We start from the raw sequence: 20,660 nt of genomic DNA, 5'->3' as shown, positions 1-20,660 counted from the left end.
TTGTGGTGCTGCGGGGAATGCCGTGTTTTGTGCCCAGCACACATAGGCTCACGACCACCAGTCGTGGTGCAATGCTAGCGCAATTAGTACAGTACTAATTATCTGTTGGTATAATCAGAGGATAGGACTTATGGATTTTGATAAGGCCCCCTCCACCATTTCACCCATAATTGGAGCACTGGGTATTAAAAAAGCAGGTTCTGCAAACACTGCATCAGATAAGGTGCTTTTGCATGCACTTCTGGCTGTTTTGGTTGGGACAAGTGTGTTAATGGTTCTTTACAACCTCATATGCCTGTTGTGAAGTTTGTGCTACTGTATGTCTCCAAAATATAAAACTAGAGCAAGGACAAAGTCTTTCTGTTTCTTTCAGATACCTCTGTGCAGCATGGAATCCACGTGCAGAAGGTGGTATCTTCAGCTGGGTTGTCTTTTGATGATGAATTTAGTTTATGGCAACATAGAATATCTAAATGAAGTTCCTGCCAGCCTGGGTGAGATTGATAATCAGTGCTGGGAAACTGCCTCTCTTAGGCTGGTGGAAATGAAGAAACTCAGGGTGGCAGACACAGTCATGGCTCTTTGGGAATTCATGATGTTCCTAAAAGAATCATCTAAACCAAAACACAATGATGTTTTCAACGATTTAGCTCAGAACTTCTGGGATATGTACATTGACTGCGTGCTCTCAAGGTCTCATGGAATGGGCAGGAGACAACTACCATCCCCAGAAAGTGATTTTATATTCTTACAGAAAGCCTCCAAAGGTAATTTCTTATAGCCTGTTACAAGCCACTAGCATCAAACTGTTCTTAATGTCATTTTATTTGATACAGATGAATTTATTTAGGTTATTTATTTACTCAATGTATAGCCCCTCTTTGTTTATTGATGTGTGTGTATTACTAAGCATGGAACCAATGATTGTTACTGTTAACCAGATCAGTGTCCCGTTTGCCTGCTCACTGAGAAACAAAAGGTGGCCAGTGTCTGCCCCATTTTTATAGGGGAGAATTTGTACTTCACCAGTGGGCCTTGAAAAACAGGCCAACCCAAAAAGAAATGATGGCAACATAGGCCAGTCTTATTCATAATCTGTTTTCTTTTCTATCATTCTGCAGGTTTCACAAACCTCAACAGAAGGACAAACTCTCAACCGTATAGAAGACTCCTTGGGAAGATGACCTCAAACTGAAGGAAGCCTGCTTTTAAAAAAGCATTCTTTACTGTAGATGGTTCAAAGAACTATTTCTTGTTACCTGTCCCCCCCACTCTGTTCTAATTTGATAAGCATATTCCCGTTGCCAACATAGTCTTTTTCTTTTATCAGTGTACCAATCTTCTCACTGCCAATTCAGATGCTTTATGTATTTTGAATAATTACCTGTGTCTTCAGATAAATCCAAGTGTTTAAAACTAGCAGTATATTTTGGAGACTTTTTTTGGAAAACAAAAGTTTCACTTTTAAAGTGCTAAATACAATGGAAACACAATATATTTTTATACACTAAGAAATCATGGTGCAGCGACAAGCATATTTTATAATGTAACCTTGTAAATTACATGGATTTCATTTTTAAGACAAAAAAGAACTATGTTAAACCTAAAGAAATTATGCTTGATGTGTAGTTTTCTGTGCAGCCTTGAAATTTTGAATGCAATCCCTGCTTGCTGATGTTTATTCACAAATTAAAATATTTTTCTACGCAGTGAGGACTGTTGACATGACTCTCTTATTGGTTTGCATGTTTTCCTTACAAGCACTGCATGCGTGTAATGTATACTTTTGGGGCACAATTCAAAGGCTTTTTTAATGCAAATTTTCCTGTTGAACATGATGTGTTCAACCATGATGTAGCCATTTTGTAATGCATGAAGTGTTTATGGAGGAGAACAGGACAAGTCTTGCACATGCAGAATTGGGTGAACGGGGAGACAAATGTCAAACGCAGTTCAATGTGAATGTGTGTAAAGGGATGCATGTTAGGACAAAAAAAATCCCAACTTCATATATACACTAATAGAAGTGTATGGCAGCTGTGAAGAAGGCAAAATCCATGCTAGGGATCACTGGATTAAGTATGCTAAAATTATAATGCCCCTATAGAAATCTGTGATGTGGTCACATTTGAAGTACTGTGTACAGTTCGAGTTGTCACACTAGGATATCCTAGAGCTAGAAAAAGTGTGGAGACAACCAGAATTATTAGAGTCTTGGAGCACTTTTCTTATGAGGAAAGGCTACAATATTTATGTCTTTTTAGCCTGGAAAAAAAATCAAAAGGGGACATAATTGAGACTCAAAATTATAAATGATTTGGAGAATTTTTCTCCCTGTTTCACAATAGAACCAAGGGGGCTGGTGATCCAATGAAACTGGTTGGAGATTTAGGACAGACAGCATGATGTGGTTCTTCACAGAGCGCACAGTTTGTGAAACTCATTGTCACAAGACACGTGTAAGCTCCTTCTCCATCCCTTACAGACAAGGTTGTTGTGAGAGAGATGCACCCTTCAGATGTCTGGAACCCCCTTTATCCCTTGGTCGAGGGGTAGTCGAAAGGGATTGCTGGCTGAGTGAAAGGACTCTATTGGGTGTCAGAGTTCAGTGGTGGGGAGAGGGTTGCCTCACCTTCCTGCCTCTTTCACCAGTCTTCTGGCTCCTTCCTTGGGGTTGGCCTAGTCTCATCCCCAGGGCAGCTATTACTGGGCAGCCCTCTGGCAGTCTCTTTGGAGATTCCTCAACAGCAACCCTGGGTACCTTAAGTAACTCTGAGCTGTTCCCTGGGGAGATCCTCCCCTTCTTGGGCTGTCTCTCTCCAAGCTCTCTACCCCCACTTCATGGTTAAAGGGGAGATGTTGCTTCAGGTTGGAGAGGCCCTCATCCTGTGGTGAGCAGCTGGAGAAAAGGTCCCTGCCTACTCCTCCTTACACATTAAAAACACGCTCAGGGTCCTTCCCTCTGCTGCTGTGCCTACACCAGCCAGCTGACTTCTGGCTGCATGGCCGCTTCCTCAAGATTTGGTGTGTACTAGCAAGGATTGCACAGGAGGGCAGGAGTCATTCCTGGCATTGGGGCCTGGGGAATGGTGGATGGGCAGGCCGCTTATCCAGGATTTAGCTGTGTTATGTCATTTGCTGATCCCTCAGCTGAGGGTATGATGGGGCATCTGGAGCCCCCAGAGTGTTGCAGAGAGCCTAGAAGCAGACAACATGGTGATGACCACTAGCTTGGATGGCTCTAAAAGGGAAATGGCTAAATTAATTGAGGACAATTCATGGGTAGTCACAGTATGACTCCAAATATAAGCTGCAGATGAACAATGGTGGGAGAGAAGTACACCTTTCACTCAAGGTAGCTGGTGGACCACTGTGGGAATAGGATCCTAGACTTGATGGGCCTTTGGCTAATCCAGCAGGGCTTTTCTTATGTTCAGTTTTCACACATTACATCAGAAAATCTAAGCACATTGAATTATACAGGTAACATACAATCCCTCTGTTTTTGAATGGGACTAAAGGACCATCTCTAACATCACTTTTTAAAAATGGACCGACATGAACTAGAGCTGAAGTTCTGTATAAAAATAGTATGGGAACATAAATGCAGATTATGTGCATTCTGCAGTGGCAAGCCATTATTTAATAGGAGTACTACAGGAACATCAAGTAATGGCTTTAAGAAATGAATTTTCATAGACTTTGAATGGATACTTCAACATCAGAGCATTCCTGGTTTTAGAATAAAATAAATGGAAATGTTAGAGTAGCTTCACCAACTCACAGAATTGGAACGGAACTTGTAGGCCATCTAATCCAATTTATGCTCAATGCAGGAAAGCACCATCAGCATTAAAGCAGATTACTGCCCAGCCTCCGCTTGAAGATTTCCAGCAAGGGAGAGCCCACCATTCCTATACCTTAAATGGCAGATTGAGACAACATTGCAGAAGATGACATTTTTTCAGACAATGAGATGTGGTCATGGGAAAAATTTCACTTGCTACATTTCTGACTACCAGGAAGCGTAAATGGTACTGGAGCTCCAAGTTAAATGCTGGCAACTGCAAAATAGCTTAAATGCTATATTTAAAAGATTTAGAAATTTCTCCTGCCCTATTAAATGTTCCTACCCCATTACTCAGGACTAACCTTGGCCCACCATGTACTCTAAACCAGTGATTCCCCAACTTTTAAGCATCGGGACCCATCTAAGTTTCTGCTTACCAGCAGCTCACACCTTTGTGGCCATAATGGTGATTGGGCAGCAGTGCTCCCCTCAAGTAGCAGGTTGTTTGATGCATATAATCTAATTACCCTGTCAGTTTAGCAAAACACCCAAAATTGGGTGATGACCCACTGGTGGTCCACAAACCCAAGTTTGAGAACCACTGCTCTAAACGATAATTCAGAGGTGGGCAACTTATCTCATAGTTCCTAAAGGAGCAGGTTCATGTAAAAAGACTGGTATGGTAATATGAATTTGACAATGTTTAGACTGTAAGTCATTTGGTCAAAGAACCAAGTCAGCTTTTGTAAACACATACAGCATAACCCAGTCCAAGATAAGCACTTTTATATCTCATTCCCTAGGAATGCGCCTAACAGCACAATCTCATACATGAAAGACTCAGATATATGACTCAGAAATGTCCTATTGAGTTCAATGGGACTTGGTCTCAGGTACAGAATCACACACTTATGCACACCCTGAGGCTGCAATCTTATAGACCAGTGATTTTCAACCTCTGTGCTGCGGCACATTGGAGTGCTGTGAAAGGTTCACAAGTGTGCTGCGGGAGTTAGGGATAGGGTCATTTATTAGTAAGGCCATTGGGGGATATGAGCCCCCTGCCAGTAGAGCTGTGTGCCTTGTCAACTGACAAAGAACTGATGGTGCATTTAGTGAACTGAACATTTTAGTGCCTTGTCATTGTGTCATGAGATGAAAAAAGTTGAAAACTGCTGCTATAGACACTTTCGTGAAAGTAAGCCTCATTGAACACAACGGAACTTACTTCTGAGTAGACATGTATAGGATTGTGCTATAAATCTCTCCCACTGAATTAGAACTTAACAGTGTTTTTACTTACTGTAAAAATAATAATCACCCTTTCCACTGCTACCTCACTCTTCCTTTTCTTTCCTTGCTCCTTTCATACTCACTAAATTACTTTCAAACTGATAGAAGTAAAGAACAGAGAGATGGCTGAAAGGGCAAGAAGATACGCTCAAAGAAAGAGATTACATGCATTAAAAAAACTCAACACTTTATAGTCAGGGACAGAGATACAGATTTGGCAATTTAAGAATTATTTTCTGTGTACTTTTTATGGTTGCTGTTTTAAGTAGTGGATGGTTTAAGGTAGATGGAAGCTGCCCCATAAAAATAGTTTGGGTAAACTGAAAAGCTGTGCTACTGGCCAATATTTCAATACATTATTGCCAAGTTTGGCCAGCAAGGTTATACCCCTGCTATAATAGGAAGGGGATTATACCCCTTGCTGTAATGTTGGTCTTATTTTTTCCCATGTGATTTTTTATTTTCTCTGCTCACTTCACAGAGTCATTATAATATATGTCCACAGTAACAGCAGAAGCGTGCATGTACACCTTTCTACAACTTTCTCTCCAACAGTGTGTCAAGAGGAACAGTGTGTCAAGTCTGAACATTTGTATTAAAATAAGACAGTTGAAAGCACAGTACATTTTGGTTAGGGCTTTTCCTGCGCAAGAGTCCCAATGATACTCTTGACGTTCACTGCAATTATGTGTTATAAAGGGAATTAAGAGGTAAGTAATGCTAATATATGACTCAGCTATTGCACGTTTAAGGTTTAAAGACTGCCTACAGTACATCAATGTTCCAGCATGTGTCCTATTCAACTCATTTCATAACAATTACTGCATTATGACAGTGATTACCATTGCCACCTTATGTCCTGAGTGGTAATTTCTTCTCTGTGCTTCAAATGTTTGTCAATCTAGATGTTCTATGCAGCTGCATGAATTTATGTTAGTGCTCAGTGGCAAAAGACTCCAATGTGAGTCAATTCATCAGATGTAAATTTTCTTTATAGTGCATTAAATGAATGAATTTATTCATTAGGATCACAATGTTCACATTATTTCTAAAGCAAAAAAATATTTTTAGCTATTTCAAAAAATATACATTTTACTAGTGTGATACAAATAGCATTTAAGTACTTAAAATAAGTATACAATGTACCTAAAAAAAATAGAGCTGTCTGGAGCAGTAGTGGATAATGTTTATTTTACAGATACTGAATCTTTTTTAAAAGAATCCATTACTTTAACTCCTTTGATCCTTTTTAATGCACCTCCACGAATAGGGAGCCTTTGGAGTGCAAGCTCTGTGTCAGCCAGTGGCCCTCCAGTCAATTCAGAAGGTGTACTTTCTACTGTTACTAGGCGACCGGATGCAATCTGGAAAACAAAGCAAAGCATATTGCTTAGTAATCTGACAAAATGAAACAAAACCAGTTACAGATCCTGTTTTCCAACCATTTCTTGGAAAAAGCATCACTCTGAAATCCTCATATGTTCTTTCAAGACATATGTTCTGAATAAATGTATATATTATTTAGCTTTACAAATGAACAACTTTTTTTTTCCATTCATGAACCTGTGCTAAAGATTTACATTGTGACAGGCAGTCCAATCCTAAGCCAGCTCCCACCAGTGGGACAGACATGTGTGCGGTTGCAAATGCACTGCGAAGCACGTTTTGCCAGCATAAAGGCCAGTACTGCTGGCAGAGACTTGGGCCAGCAGACCTCCACTGGTGTTGGAGCAGTGCCCACTGACTGGTGAGGGGAGGGCAGAACGGGGGTGGGGATGGGATGCTTTGGGGTAGGGGATGCTTTGGGGTGGGAGAGGGCAGGGGTGTGGATCAGGCCAGGAAGGGACGGGATGCTAGAGACTTCTGCCACATCCTGAAAGCCCTACATGGGGCTACTTAGTTTGGTGTCAGCAATTTAGCTGGTGCTGGTCTGAGTTAGACCCATAAAGGCTGTAGGGCTTGACAAGGGATAAGGGAACATATGTTCCTTTACCTTGAGGAGTCCTCCAGCTGCCTCTCGACCGGCATGGAATATAGCAGTGGCCATTTTGACGCCACTACATCACAACATGGGCAGCCCACTTACGATTGGGCTGTGAATGTAAACACACATCATAATTGCTTTAATTATGTAATTTGTTCTGATTGGATTTTCTTTAATATTGTAAGATACCTTGATATTTTAAAGAAAGGAGGGATATTTTTTGAAATAAAAAAACACAACACTAAACTGTTATTTCAGATTAGGGTTATGTAGTTCTTTTTTAAGAAGTAACTGTATAACAATGGCCTGAAAAAGAAGATGACATACAAGTACAGAGTCGTGTAGTATGAGAAAATATAACATATCAAGAGGAAGTAAATGATGGCCAAGTCACACTTCCCTTACACGCTTCTGCTGCGTGTCATCAGTTGTATGTAAAACAGCATGAAAAGGACAAAGCTTGCAGAAGAAGACTTTTCTGCTCAATCTTCCCTTTTGCAGCCCAGTGTCTGCTCCCGGGTTTGGTGGATCTTAGGAACAGGATGGCAATTGGCACAGGGCATCTGCTGAAACTGGGTGGAAGTACCTAGTCTGAGTAGAGGTCTGCTCATGCAAGGTGCCTCCACCCAATTTCAGCAGATTCCCACTCACCCAATACTATTGCTTAGATCTCTCAGAACCTACAGAGTAGCTTTACAGGGTGAGAAACTCCTCTTCTGAAGGTGGGCCCTGTTATCAGTGGTGAGTCAAATCAGTGGATGCCAAATCAGTAGATACAAGGGTCTCACCTGTATGCCTTCTTTCATATCTCTGGTTGTTTTCCTTTCTCTAATGGTTGAAAGCAGTTTAGATGATGCTCATTTCTTTTTATACATAATACTTAAAATTTGTATAGTGCTTCCTGAGTGTGCAAAGTGCTTCACATGTGTCTTCTTGATGTAGTTTTTACAACAACTTTGGGCCTAGTCCTACTGAGGATCCACTATGCCACTGGAACTCTTATTCTGGCAGCGCAACATGTTTTATGGTTGTTGTAAAAGGAAATGCACCATAGATCATGGCTGGGCTGCTACCACAAGCAGGCACAGTCACATGCCAGTGGCTCACCAAGGAACTCCAGCTAAGTTAAGTCAGCATGGGGGAAGATTGGGTGGGGCGGGGTAAAGCCCAGGGTGGGGAAGGGAGTAGATTGAGGCCAGAAAGGAGGCTGCATTGGTAGCAGCAGCACTGCCAAGAACCTATTCCCCTTCCCAGCCTCAACCCATCTTTCTAGGTCCACTCAGACTTGTGCCAACAAAAGAGCTTGTACAGGTCCAAGTATACCCATTCAAGCAGTGGAGGCTTACCTCTGGGTAAGGGAACATCTGTTCTCTTAGCCAGTGGAGACCTTTGGGTCTGCTCCCCCCCCTCCAACATGGAGAGCATGCTCCAGTGACATAGATGCATCAGAGAGGGAGGGGGGATTTAGTTATGATTGAGCTGCCTCTAAGGCAAGTATTATTATCACTCCCATATTACAGCTGGGCACCTGAGGTTGGCTTGCCTTGCCTAAGAGCACTTACTTCATCACAGAGGTTAGCTTCAAACTGGTGAAATTTTGACATACAGTTCAGTCAGTCTCTCGACACTACAGCAGCAACTATCAAAGAGGTTATACAGGGCTCAAAATTTACATCTCCATTAGCATGACAGAACTATATAGACCAATCTCCTGGTGCAATAATGGTTTCTCTGAAAAATTGGGTTGCTAATATAACATGTGAATGCCCTGTTTAAGGGATTTGTCCATTAGCTACTGTGTGATTTACTTTTGCAAAGCAGAAGTTTTGTATGCAAGTTATTCTCAGAATTTTCAAATCTTAAATATACATTTGTAACATTTTCTAATTATGAACAATGAAGTTTTTTGTTTTTTGTTTTACTTACAGTTGTATTTAGACCTTTAATGTCAGTTGGATGGAATATTTCATTCTGTTGTCTTGCCTTTGGTCTAGAATCATTTATGGACTTTTCCTGAAGTCGTTTTGCTTTCTGCAAACAATTTTAAGCATTTTAAACAGCTATTGTGAGGAACATAGGGCATATTGCTATAAAATGTCTCTTTTTTCACCCACAATTTTTAACTTCAGTTAACAAATATGTTTACTATGCCAATGAAACATATGCGGATGTTTCAAGCTGTATATTTGCAAAGTACTGTACTTCATGATCTTATCCTTTTGCCTGATAAGAATTAGGGAATAACTATGTAAACAAAAACTTGTTGTAGGTAAAAATTCCTTGCATATAAGTGATTAAAACAACTTCATGGTGTCTTAAGAGCACATCCTGTGCTGAAACTGAAGGAGATTTTAAAAAAATATTATTAAAATCTGCTTGGCATATTCATTGTTTATGCAGGCCAACCTATTCTCAAAATGCTTTCAAGTTCTCAATTTTTAACATCTGTTTTGAAAGCATGAAACAAACAAATAGTGAAGAGTTTATAGTCTCATTCTTGTCTCTCTCTATTCAATAGTTAGGTCCCTCTAACTGGAAAACAATGTCATTCCTAATACAACCTTTTGAGTAATTTTTTTTACCTTTAAAGCCTCATAATTTGATGTCCGTGCCAAGAAATTTTTCCAAGACTTATTTACCATTTCCTTTTGCTTATGGAGAGCTTGAATCTAGAGTATTAAATAGAATACAGAAAAATTTAAAACTGTTGCTTCACTGTTTTTCCATGGCATTGTTCGGCTTCCAGTTTTCATAAAGTGAAATTTTATTTTGAACTTCAGAGCAGGTCCAGAGTCACAGGTCAAGAATTGTGCAGGGCAGGCACATTCTAAAGTAGGTGAGTGTTTATCAGGACCAACAAAAAATTATATACCTCACACTGTGCTTGCAAATGCCTCTACCTGACAAAGGTGGAAATGGGCTTGCTGAAGAAGGAACCCATGGAGAAGATCAATATTTCAAATGTGAGAGAAATGTAAGTTCTTACTAATATGTGTTACTAGAATATTCCTTACAGATAAATTGTCCTCTCTCACATACTTGCTCCTCTGCTTACCCTGGTATAACTTTTCTCTTCCTCTCGAAGTTCTTGGTTTTGCAGGCTTTCCAGCATTTCGTTCTGGAGTGTAACAACCATCTTTCCAACATTTTCAAATGTTTCAGTAATAACTTTCAGTGCTTCCTGATCAGGAGTGACTGGTCTGAACTTTTCTTTTTTAAGTTCTGCACAGACTTCAGCCCAAATTTCACCAACCTTTATATACAAATGAGAGGTTTCAAGAAATGTATTTATTTATATCAGGGGTCTCCAAACCCCAGCCCGGGGGCCAGATGCGGCCTGTGGCAAGCCTCTATCTGGCCCACAGCCATCCTCTTGTCCCCTGAAAGCCTCTGGCCCACTTGGCCGAACATGACAGGAACTATGCTCTGGTTGTGTCTGGAAGGTGTTCTAAGGGCCAGAGAGGTTGAATGAATGAGCCCATTCATTCATTTATTCACTCATCTAAGTTCTATCTCTAATTTGTTTATATAAATTTTATATTAAAAAAATTTTTCCGGCCCTCAACACCGTGCTAGGTATTTGATGCAGCCCTCTGGCCAAAAAGTTTGGAGACCCCTGATTTATATCCTAAAGATTAATTCTCACAAAAAGAAACACAGATCAATCAGTGTATTGCACTAAATTTGTCCAGAACTATTTTTTATTTTCAGGAACTGCACAGCAATACCTCCCCACCCCCCAAAAAAACTGTGAATGCCATAGTAATTGCAATAGTTTGCAGGGTCATGATCTAGACTTGCGAGATGAATACTAGTTCCCTGTAGCTCTGCACCGGAAAACTGAATTCTGGTCATAAGAACATAAGAACATAAGAACAGCCCCACTGGATCAGGCCATAGGCCCATCTAGTCCAGCTTCCTGTATCTCACAGCGGCCCACCAAATGCCCCAGGGAGCACACCAGATAACAAGAGACCTCATCCTGGTGCCCTCCCCTACATCTGGCATTCTGACTTAACCCATTCCTATAATCAGGAGGTTGCGCATACACATCATGGCTTGTACCCCATAATGGATTTTTCCTCCAATTTTTCCTTTCTGGTCTTTTTTCCTGGATTTTTCCTTTCTGGTCTTGTTGCAGAAAGGAGTTGCAGAAAGGAGTGAATTCTTTTAATTGGACAAAATTGGTAGTTTGATTCAGAATGCCACATCATGACTTAATAAAGTTTCTATTTTTGTTAAAGATTGCTTAAGAAAACTGTCAAACACGAAATTAACATAATTCTGTAGTCTATTAACTAGAGATATAATCATAGTAAAGATGACATAAATTTGTTCTAGCTTACACTAGTAATGATATCCTCCAAGTTTTAAGTATTATACATGTTTTACACCTGTAAGGCACCAGGGTGTGCCTTGAACCGGGTCTCCCAACAACTGTTCCCCTTCCTCCAACGTCACCCATATCTGGACCATCAGCTAGCTATAGGGATTAAACATCCTGGAGTAAGGGCGCTTTCTGATGTGCAGAAAGGGCAGGGCTGAGACAAGTTAGCTGACCTCAACTTGGATGTGGTCTGCTGACCCTTAGGTCCTAAAAAATCCTTGCCTCCAAGTCAGCCTGGAGGTCTTAAGCTGCAATCTTATACACTTACCCAGGAGTAAGTGCCACTGAAATGAGCAGACATGCATAGAATTGCATGGCTAGTAAGAAGGTTGTTCTTTCAATTTGAACTTGCCCTGCATTGCTATTGTGGGATAATATAAGCTGCACAGTACTGCATATTCTCTTTTTCAACCACTTCAACAAATGAAACTATAACCAGTAAATTATATTTAAACAACCCTTACCTTAAAGTCAAGATATCTTCGTATGATAGCAAGTGTAACAAAATCCTTTGCAGAGAGGCCAGGCAAATTTTCAAAGCCTAAATAAGGGTCAATAATTATCATCATTCCTTTATTGATCTGTACGTTGTCACAAGGCAATTGTAAAAGCTACACATTGGCAAACAAGTGACCCCACCAAGAGAATTTGCAGCTCCTAGCTTATTAAGAGCTGATTGGCCGGAAAAAATATGTCTTTTCCCCTTCATATTGCTTCAGTGCAGAAGAAGGTGCACTTGCCAAACTTCTTTTTATATACAGCTTTTAAAGGTGCAGAAGTATTCTCAAGACCAAAAGTAGAGTTATTGACAGCAAGACCTATTCACAACACAGGGCAACAGGTAGAATACAATATACTTCTTTGTATCCTGTGCTTTTTAGTCTTCTGTTTATGCACACTGGCTTTTGGTTGTTTCAGTTAAACCTCCTTAATTTGCTGTGAATTTCTTAACTCTTGTTAAGCAACTGTTTATAATGCAAGGATTAAAAATAGTCCCCCAAGTATTGTTGTAGTCTAAGAAGACTCTACTAAAAAAAAAGAAAGAAAAAAGACACTGATTGTCACTAAGCTAAACAAGCAGCAACAAATGAGTTAAGCTTCAATAACATTGGAAGGTTTTCCTTTCCAGGATCTATAGGGAGGAGCCTTCTAAATTCTGATCACATTAGCATTATAGGGCATTGTACGTGCCCTGTACGTATAATGTATACGATTGTAACCCTAATGGGGAGCCACAGCCAATGGCCCAGTAGGTCAAGGGAGCTGCCAGTCGAAAAAGTTTGGGAACCACTGGGCTAATCCTAGGGCCTAATTTCCCTAGGTCCTAATTCTAGGGTCTAATTTTTCCCTCTCTCCCCCAAAGGTTTATTTTAGTAATAACTTCCAAAAAAGAACCCCCCCTCCCAATTAGAAGAAATAATAAGGTCAAAAGTTGATGTTGCTATCTAATGTATAAGAGGTTGCTAATAATAAAGTTATGTAGAGATAAGATTCAATATTCATTCATTCACGCAGAACAACTCAAGAACAAAAATTTCTTTTACTATGCTCACAGTTTGGGAACCACTGCTTTATACACACCATAACACACACCAATATGTATGAAAGGGCTGTTAGAAAAGCAATTTGTAGTCATACCTAGTTTACATATTAAACAATAAATCTTTGCTCTCATGTTTTCAGCAACTTCCATAACAGCAATGGTGGGACAAGTAGCGGGCATTGGAATCACCTGTTGTTGTTTTTGGAACTGGCCAGCTAAAGGTTTCTTTGTATCTACAGCATAAAAGAAGACAAATACACAAGAGTTAAATTTGACACTTATTCAGAAATTCTAATGCTTTTTCCTGAAAAAAAAAATATATGTCAGTTGGGTAGAATACACTGAAATATGTGGAAGTATTAACCATTCGGAACACAGGAAGCTGCCTTATATCGAGTCAAACCATTGAACCAGCTAGCTCAGTATTGTTGACACTGACTGGCAGCAGTTCTCCAGGGTTTCAGGCAGGAATTTGGCTCTGCCCTAGATGAAGATACAACTTGGGACCTTCTGCATGTAAAGCATATGCTGTTTCACTGAGCTACAGCCCTTCCCAGGTAACCACTGTGATACAACTGATGTTGGTTGGAACTATTAACATCTGGCCTTACTGATTTGATTAAGCTTCATTTTCAAAAGTACAAAATCTCTAAAGGTGGTCTAAAATCCAAATAAACTCAACAACAGCACCCCAAATTTCTTGTCAGTAACACCTGAACAGTTACAATAATTTGCAATTACTGGTTCAACTAGTAGGTCATTATTGTGATTCACTATTTATGTACAATTCAGGATGCATCAGCTTTTCCAAATACATGTAGCTATTCTTATGTTTTTCAGGAAGCACAATTTTTTTTAAATGCTCCATGATATTAAGGCAATACGGCTTTTATTTCCATTTGTGAGCCATCTTGAGGGTACTCTGAGCTGAAAAGTGGGACAAAAATTTCAATGAATAAAGTCAAAATATAGGAAATAAAATTTGAAAAAAAACTACTTAAAATTTTTAGAGAATGAGATCAGAACAGTAGATAGGAAATGTTTATTATGGTGAATGTGATAAATTCTGTATTGAGTATAAACTGAATATTCCATTATTTCACAGTTTTGTTTGTACAAAATGTTATTTTCCAGGAAACTAGCAATGTTTAGAGAAAATTAATTCAATTTTGAAACAAGATGCATAAACAACTGAATCAAATGAGTCAGATTTATGAGGTAAAGCTGACCTAACTAAAAAATACATAGAGAATTAATGGAGGTACTATTAATAGATGTACTAGTGCAGTTGAGGGCAGAAATGCCATCTAGTGGTAAAACTAGTAATGGAACAAAGTCTATTTCCAGTCATGTCTCTCAAATTATTTTTCAAAAGAGTGTAGTGTGTTTATGTGAGTCAATCTTGTTTATTAATATATGTGACGAACAACCCAATGCTACCTAAATCCCTGTGTGACAGTGCAGTGGTGCCTGCGCAGCTTCCACAGTATTCCGCAGGGGATTTTCAGCTCCTTTGGGTAAGGGAACACATGTCTCCTTGCCCCAGGATAAGCTCCAGCAACTGCCATGGGGTAACTTGGACCTGTACCAGCTCAATCGCTGGTGCAAGTCTGTGTTCCTCCATGCAGGTGGATCAGGCCTGGGAAGGGGGTTTGGATTAAGTGTGTGCTGCCATTGCAAAACCCTCCCCTCTCCCAGCCTTGTTTCACTGCCCATCCCCTGCCCCACTCCACCCTCTGAGCAGCATCTGACTGCTCTGGTAGACTTCCCAATGTCTGCCAGTGTGGGGGAGGGGGAGGCTCTGGCCTTCCTGCAGCGCTAACCGCTTGTGCTGCCGCAGAGCGTTTTATGACTGCGTTGCAGCAGCTTGTGTCAGTGGAACACATGTTTCACAGGTGCTAGTCTTCAATAGGATTTGGTTAAAATAATATATAACACCCAAACTACCTTTGAAAGAAAAATAATGTGAGAAGCATCACAAATCAGGTTTGGAGCCAGATTGTTCCGGCTGGGTTTTGTGTGCACATGTGTGTAGAATTCTCCCCACAATCTTCCCCCTCCTTGCAGCTTCTTTCTCCCTTCCCCTGCCTGTTTTCCTGGGTCTGTATCAGTGAGTGGGCAGGCAGGACAGTAAACAGCCACAGGTGGCTGCTGCTGCCCTGGCTTGTTACCAGGGGACTCTGGTCTCCCACCCGACTCCCCCATCAAGAGGAGCCGCATCAAGAGTTCCTGGATCCCTTTGCACGACAAAACCGATTCTGCCCAAGAAACGTTCCTTGATATTTATAAGACTGCAAACTCATCAAAACAGCTGGACCTATTGTTTGAATTATTTTATCTCTCCCATTTTTTGTAACCTAACATTTAATAGCAATTCTTAATCACAACGGAGCACCTGTGAGGTCTTTGGTGTTTAATAAACTTTAAAAAAATGCAGGTGTCTTAAATTTTGCATGTTAACTATGACGATAAAAATTTTTCAATAATCTAATACTTGCCAACAATTCTTCCAAATTTATCATGTTTCACTCCCATCTCCTCTTCTTCTTGTCGCCACAGATTTATTAATAGATTAGCTGCTGTTTGGTCTTTTTTCCCTCGCCAGGTGTTAATATGGGAAACAGTTTTAGGGTTGTCACATAATTCAACCAATATTCCAAGAATCAAATTGCATAAATGCTTTTGATTTAACTTTGCAGAAGAAAAAGAAAAAAATTGTCAATACTTATAATTGTGAAGGTAGAAATTCTTAGGTAATTAATAACTGAGAATACTGAACAGTTAAAAGCCTAAATCCAGTCTCCTGTTATGTACATTGAAGTTCCCCTTCAGGCTCCTTCCAACAGGTGAATGCCCCCACAGGCACTTAAACTCTTGCTACGGAGACACTTATGTGTTGTTTCACATGGAAACACATAGCTTCTGTCCTTCAAGGGAGTCAACCCTTCCTGTGCTGTGCTCCAAAAGGTTTACCAAGGGTGTGTGTGTGTTCCTGTGAATGGCATAAGAGGACTTGAATGCTGGGTACAGGAATTCCTAGAATATTTTTTTCTTTTGCCCCTTTACTGTCAAGCCACTGTTTGAGGCAGAAGGTGTTGTAGCATCCTTCTGTCATGTAGCATGTGTGTCCATGCATATGGGGTGTTAGAGGCATCTCCCATGCTTGGTGGGAGTATCTTACTGTGCTGCTCATTCCTAGTGGCTGGCAGGAGATGTCCCCACAACATTGGCCACTCTTTGGCCCTGTATCCACCCCCTACTCAGTTCATCCTAGCAGCACATCACTGGACACCAGGATTGGGGGTAAGGGTATGTAGCAATTGGATCCTTAAACATCATACTGATGACACACTGGTATAGGACACCACTCCATGGCTGATATGCTATGTTGGGATGTTCACAGATGCTGCTGGCATGGCTAGGTAGGGTTATGCTGATGTGGACTGGCTTAGACAGGCTTAGGATATGATGGACATCACGCTGGCATTTTTGCGGTGCTAGCACAGTATCCAAATAGGATACGGCTGCTGGTATCTTGGGAACAGTCAATAACATTGGTTTATCTTAAAGTTTTCCTTCTATGGAGAAAGAAGCAAGGAGTCTGTCCTCTAGAGAAAGGAAACTTTAGGATGCAATTCAAAATTATTTTTTAGTGAAGTGGGCATTTCAAACAATTATACTCACCAACAGCAAATCCAGAAGGGTGAAGAGGCCCTCTTTTTCAAGAAAATAGTCCTCTAAAATGGTACAGCCCATGATACAGCACCTTAAAAAAACAAACACCAATTTCAATTTTAAGAACCACTTTCAGCTTGCACTTATTTATTATTATTATTATTATTATTATTATTATTATTATTATTATTATTATTATTATTAACAACAGTATTTATATACTGCTTTTCAACTAAAAGTTCACAAAGTGGTTTACAGAGAAAAATCAAATAACTAATGGCTCCCTGTCCCATATGGGCTCACAATCTAAAAAGATGCAAAAGAACACCAGCAGACAGCCACTAGAAAATACACTGCTGGGGTGAGGTGGGCTAGTTACTTTCCCCCTGCTAAAAAGAGGAGCACCCACTTGAAACGGTGCCTCTTACCTAGTTAGCAGGGATTGAAAAACTTAGAAAATATCTTTGATTTCAAATAAAAATAAAAAAGGGGGGATCGCAAATTACTTAGTAGTTACTAGAAGAGGTGCTGCATTACTCCAAGGTGCTGCATTTTCAAAACTGGCTTTATAGGACTTCTGTGGCACAATCGGATACATGTTTATTTAGAGGAAAGTTCCATTTTGTTCAATGGACCTTACTCACTGGTAAGTGTGTTTAGGATTGCAAATTTACGTAGTTTTATTTCCTGAAATCCTTATTTGTTTTAAATAACACTTTCTTGAAGAAGCTTCTTAGTTTAAAGAACTTTCAGAAATAATGCAGTTAGGAACTGCTCTAGACGACATTAAGTTTATAATTATTGATTTAGCAGGTACTTGACATCTGAACCAGAATTACACTGCACTACACTCCATTCAGTTTTTGTGTGTGACAGTGACATTAATCTCATATTGGAGGGCCATTTCTCAAGTTAGTTTTCATAAAAGAAAACCAAAATCTGCATCACCAGGAAAGATGCTTGCCTGCCATATCTTTTGAATAGTTAGATGCATCCTATTTGACTGGAAGTTCTATATAATTTCTGTAAAATTACAAAAGCTAGATATTTATCTTTGCTTTAAAACAAGGGTCTAGTTATTTTCAAGTTCCTTACTAAGGACACATGCCTTCCATTTTTCCTGACAAGAGTCTTATATTTGGAAAACCAATATAAGATGTAATACTACTGGGTAATAAAACTGTGAGAACATTTCTGCTTCACCAATACTAAACTGGTCTACATGCTTAAATGTTCAAAGGCATGAGAACATATGTCGTAAGAGCTTGGTGACAAAAAAAATCTGTTAGAGACGCTTACTATACTAAATGCTCAATCCAGTGCAGACATCAGGCCAGCATACTGTGCGCTGGTTCTAGCCATTATGGAAGTGCCATAAAGCACTTAGCAATGGAACAGCAGTTGCTGGCATAGGACTGAAAATCCATGCTGGCCCATTCTCACCAGCAGAAGATCCAGAACAATGTGGTTTGTTTCACTGGATTCTACTGTAAACTACGCAGTGAATGGTATATAACATGATGGTACTATTCCTACAAACCACAATTTTAGTGATTTTGGTCACTAGTGGTATCACCACCACCCCAGGGTATCACCTTACTAACACCTTATTCATTCCATGTTGTGTCATAATAACATCTCATTGACTGTTCGAACAATCAGCCTCATTAGTCCGTTTTGAATTAAGAAAATGTACGTTTTTGTTACATAAGACAGTTGCATTTTTGTTTTTTTGTTATAACTTTTGACAGAATGGAGATATTTTACTCCAGTTTTTTCATTGCATTCTGCTGTAAATTAAGTATCTAATGGTATATAACATTATTCCTATATTATTATTCCTATAGTTATTATCCCTATAGTTCCTATAGTATTATTCCTATAAACCGCAATTTTAGCTCATGACCCCCAGTGTGCATTACCTGGTGTGGGCCGCACCTCCCTAGTGATGCCACTGACTGTACTACTGAAAATGAGTTTATGACTGAACAACCAGAGTGAACAAATTCAAAGAATAAAAATCCCAGTAACCGACCAACACCATTGTTGAATGAAGGAGTAAAGGAGTAGGTGCTCAATTTGAACTCACAAAGACAAAATATGTTAATTTAGAGAGTCGTGCACTTTAAAGTTACTGGTTAGGACCCATAATTTTCATAATGCATTTATATTACTCTAATCTTGTTCAAAGTCCTTTTACAGAAGACAGCAACAGGCCTAAGTGGAGTTTGAGACTTTTCTTTAATTACTTTTCTGTAATTAAAAAAAATAGCAGTATTTACCATAAACAGTCGAGAGCACTGAAAAGAAGGCGGTTGTGACCCAGTCCACTATAGAATTTCTTTGCATCTATCTTCATAAATGGAATAAGGGTATCGACACCTTCCCAGCCAAAGATTTCCTATGATTGCAAGCCATATTTGATATTATAAATCACTTCTATAGCACATACATTTTATGTTCATCACATTAATTTCCTACTTATCTCTATTATTCTGTTCTACAGCTGGGGAATTCAGGTTCAGAGCCAAGCTACACGTTAACCAACATGATGTGAAAAGCAGTCTGACTTTGCCAGTTTAGAATTCTATAGAGCTCCATCAAACAAGCTATCCTTAAAGAGACAGTTTTCACTTTTCTGATCTTACTGCCAAGTGGGCACTGGCATCTTCCACATGTTATATATAGAAAGCTTTCCATGCCCCCTCCCTTCTGAACTACTAGGGAAGATCAATTACTTGCGGGAGTTTTGTTTTTTAATAAAAGCAACAATATGTCTCAGTTGTACACAATGATAGACATTCATAACAGAGACATCTCTAGTATGAAAAAGGAGATAATACAAACCCTTCTATGAAGATTATTTTCACAAAGAGTTGACAAGGTAAGAAAGATGTCAGTCTGAATTTCAATCACAATTGCACCATCATTTTCTTTGAAATTGTTTGCTGTACTCTTTAAAATACCTAGTAGAATGTGCAAGTAGATAACATCAAATTTACTCCTCTAGGAAAAAAGTCATTATTATGTAGTTTCGCCAAATCTAGAAAACTGGGTGCATTTAAGGGTTCATGTATGCCTTGTTTTTAAACAGCAGCTACCAGTGCATTCACAATGCACTGCAAACCGCTTTTGGATCTGGAATTTCAAAAATGGTTAGCCATGCTGTGCACCGAGGGCACTTATGGAAAAAAAGTCAAAACCTAAACACAGAGTTCTTTGCACAGCCACCAGGTGGGGTGTGCACGTGCGCCTGCACTTTTGATAATAATGCAACTGTGGTCATGAGGCTTGAGCCCCCAAGAGCGGTGTTCACTAATTGTATACAAATATACAACACATGCAATCACTATAGAAATGACACTTATTCAATATACAAATCTCTCTCTCTCACACACACACACACACACACACACACCCAGGCTTTCAATTAAGGCAATTCCTATAGTGTTATTTTGCAGCAATCAGCTGAATCATGCTTTTAAAGTTAAAAACAAGACAAGTACAGATGAGTCTGGAGATATCTGGCCAAGAGAATGTGGTATGAACTGCCTACTGAAAATTGACACTGCTACTGGGCCCTATGTAGTCATTTTAGAGCCAATATATTAAACCCTAGATACTAAGCAATTGTGTACAATACTATCCATAAAGACCTAAACAATTTTTAAAAAATTTATTGTTAAACCTTAAACTGGAAGAATTACATTCAGCAAGCCAGGCATTCTTGAGCTAAGGAACGAAAGAGAATTTAAGCTCACCCAACAGCTGATTAATTGCTCCCTGATCACAAAGATCAAGATTCACAGTATCATCACAAAGAGACACAACAGAATTCAGCACTCGCAAGCTGTAGTGCATCTGTGCAAGTTTGTTGCCACGACCACCTGTACCATGGAAACTGTTGCCTTGACCAAAGAAGGGATCTGCAATCAAAACAAATCCAAACATTTTCTTCTGCAATACAGTGCATGTTCAATCTATAACA

The 20,660-nt window shown here is 39.7% G+C and overlaps 2 protein-coding genes across 2 annotated transcripts in view; one reads left to right on the top strand and one right to left on the bottom strand.

The window, feature by feature from the left end:
• Positions 1–388: 388 nt before the first annotated feature.
• FAM237B (family with sequence similarity 237 member B) lies at positions 389–1,195 on the top strand. Its single transcript, XM_066629125.1, has 2 exons — positions 389–767; positions 1,122–1,195. The coding sequence occupies exons 1-2, from the start codon at positions 389–391 to the stop codon at positions 1,193–1,195; spliced, it is 453 nt and encodes a 150-aa protein (XP_066485222.1).
• Positions 1,196–6,270: 5,075 nt separating this feature from the next.
• The window catches only part of CFAP69 (cilia and flagella associated protein 69), a 39,540-nt gene continuing 25,150 nt past the window's right edge, over positions 6,271–20,660 (bottom strand). Inside the window, exons 13-23 of the mRNA XM_066628505.1 lie at positions 20,434–20,598; positions 19,520–19,638; positions 18,955–19,073; positions 16,682–16,763; positions 15,496–15,688; positions 13,093–13,230; positions 11,919–11,995; positions 10,123–10,320; positions 9,650–9,736; positions 8,994–9,098; positions 6,271–6,447 (exon numbers count right to left, since the gene is read on the bottom strand). Of these exons, the coding sequence (XP_066484602.1) occupies positions 6,271–6,447; positions 8,994–9,098; positions 9,650–9,736; positions 10,123–10,320; positions 11,919–11,995; positions 13,093–13,230; positions 15,496–15,688; positions 16,682–16,763; positions 18,955–19,073; positions 19,520–19,638; positions 20,434–20,598 (1,460 nt within the window). The remainder of the gene's footprint in view (positions 6,448–8,993; positions 9,099–9,649; positions 9,737–10,122; positions 10,321–11,918; positions 11,996–13,092; positions 13,231–15,495; positions 15,689–16,681; positions 16,764–18,954; positions 19,074–19,519; positions 19,639–20,433; positions 20,599–20,660) is intronic.

Source organism: Tiliqua scincoides, chromosome 5 (assembly GCF_035046505.1).
Source record: "Tiliqua scincoides isolate rTilSci1 chromosome 5, rTilSci1.hap2, whole genome shotgun sequence".
Classification (NCBI taxonomy): domain Eukaryota; kingdom Metazoa; phylum Chordata; class Lepidosauria; order Squamata; family Scincidae; genus Tiliqua; species Tiliqua scincoides.
The sequence above is the reverse complement of the archived record's forward strand: the minus strand, read 5'-3'. Positions and strand labels throughout refer to the sequence as shown.

What these genes read in the sequence shown, in the direction of transcription:
- FAM237B (XM_066629125.1), top strand. Translation starts at nt 389, where the DNA reads ATGGAATCCACGTGCAGAAGGTGGTATCTTCAGCTGGGTTGTCTTTTG. An exon ending in CTTACAGAAAGCCTCCAAAG is followed by an intron (nt 768 to 1,121) that starts GTAATTTCTTAT and finishes ATCATTCTGCAG; the next exon opens with GTTTCACAAACCTCAACAGA.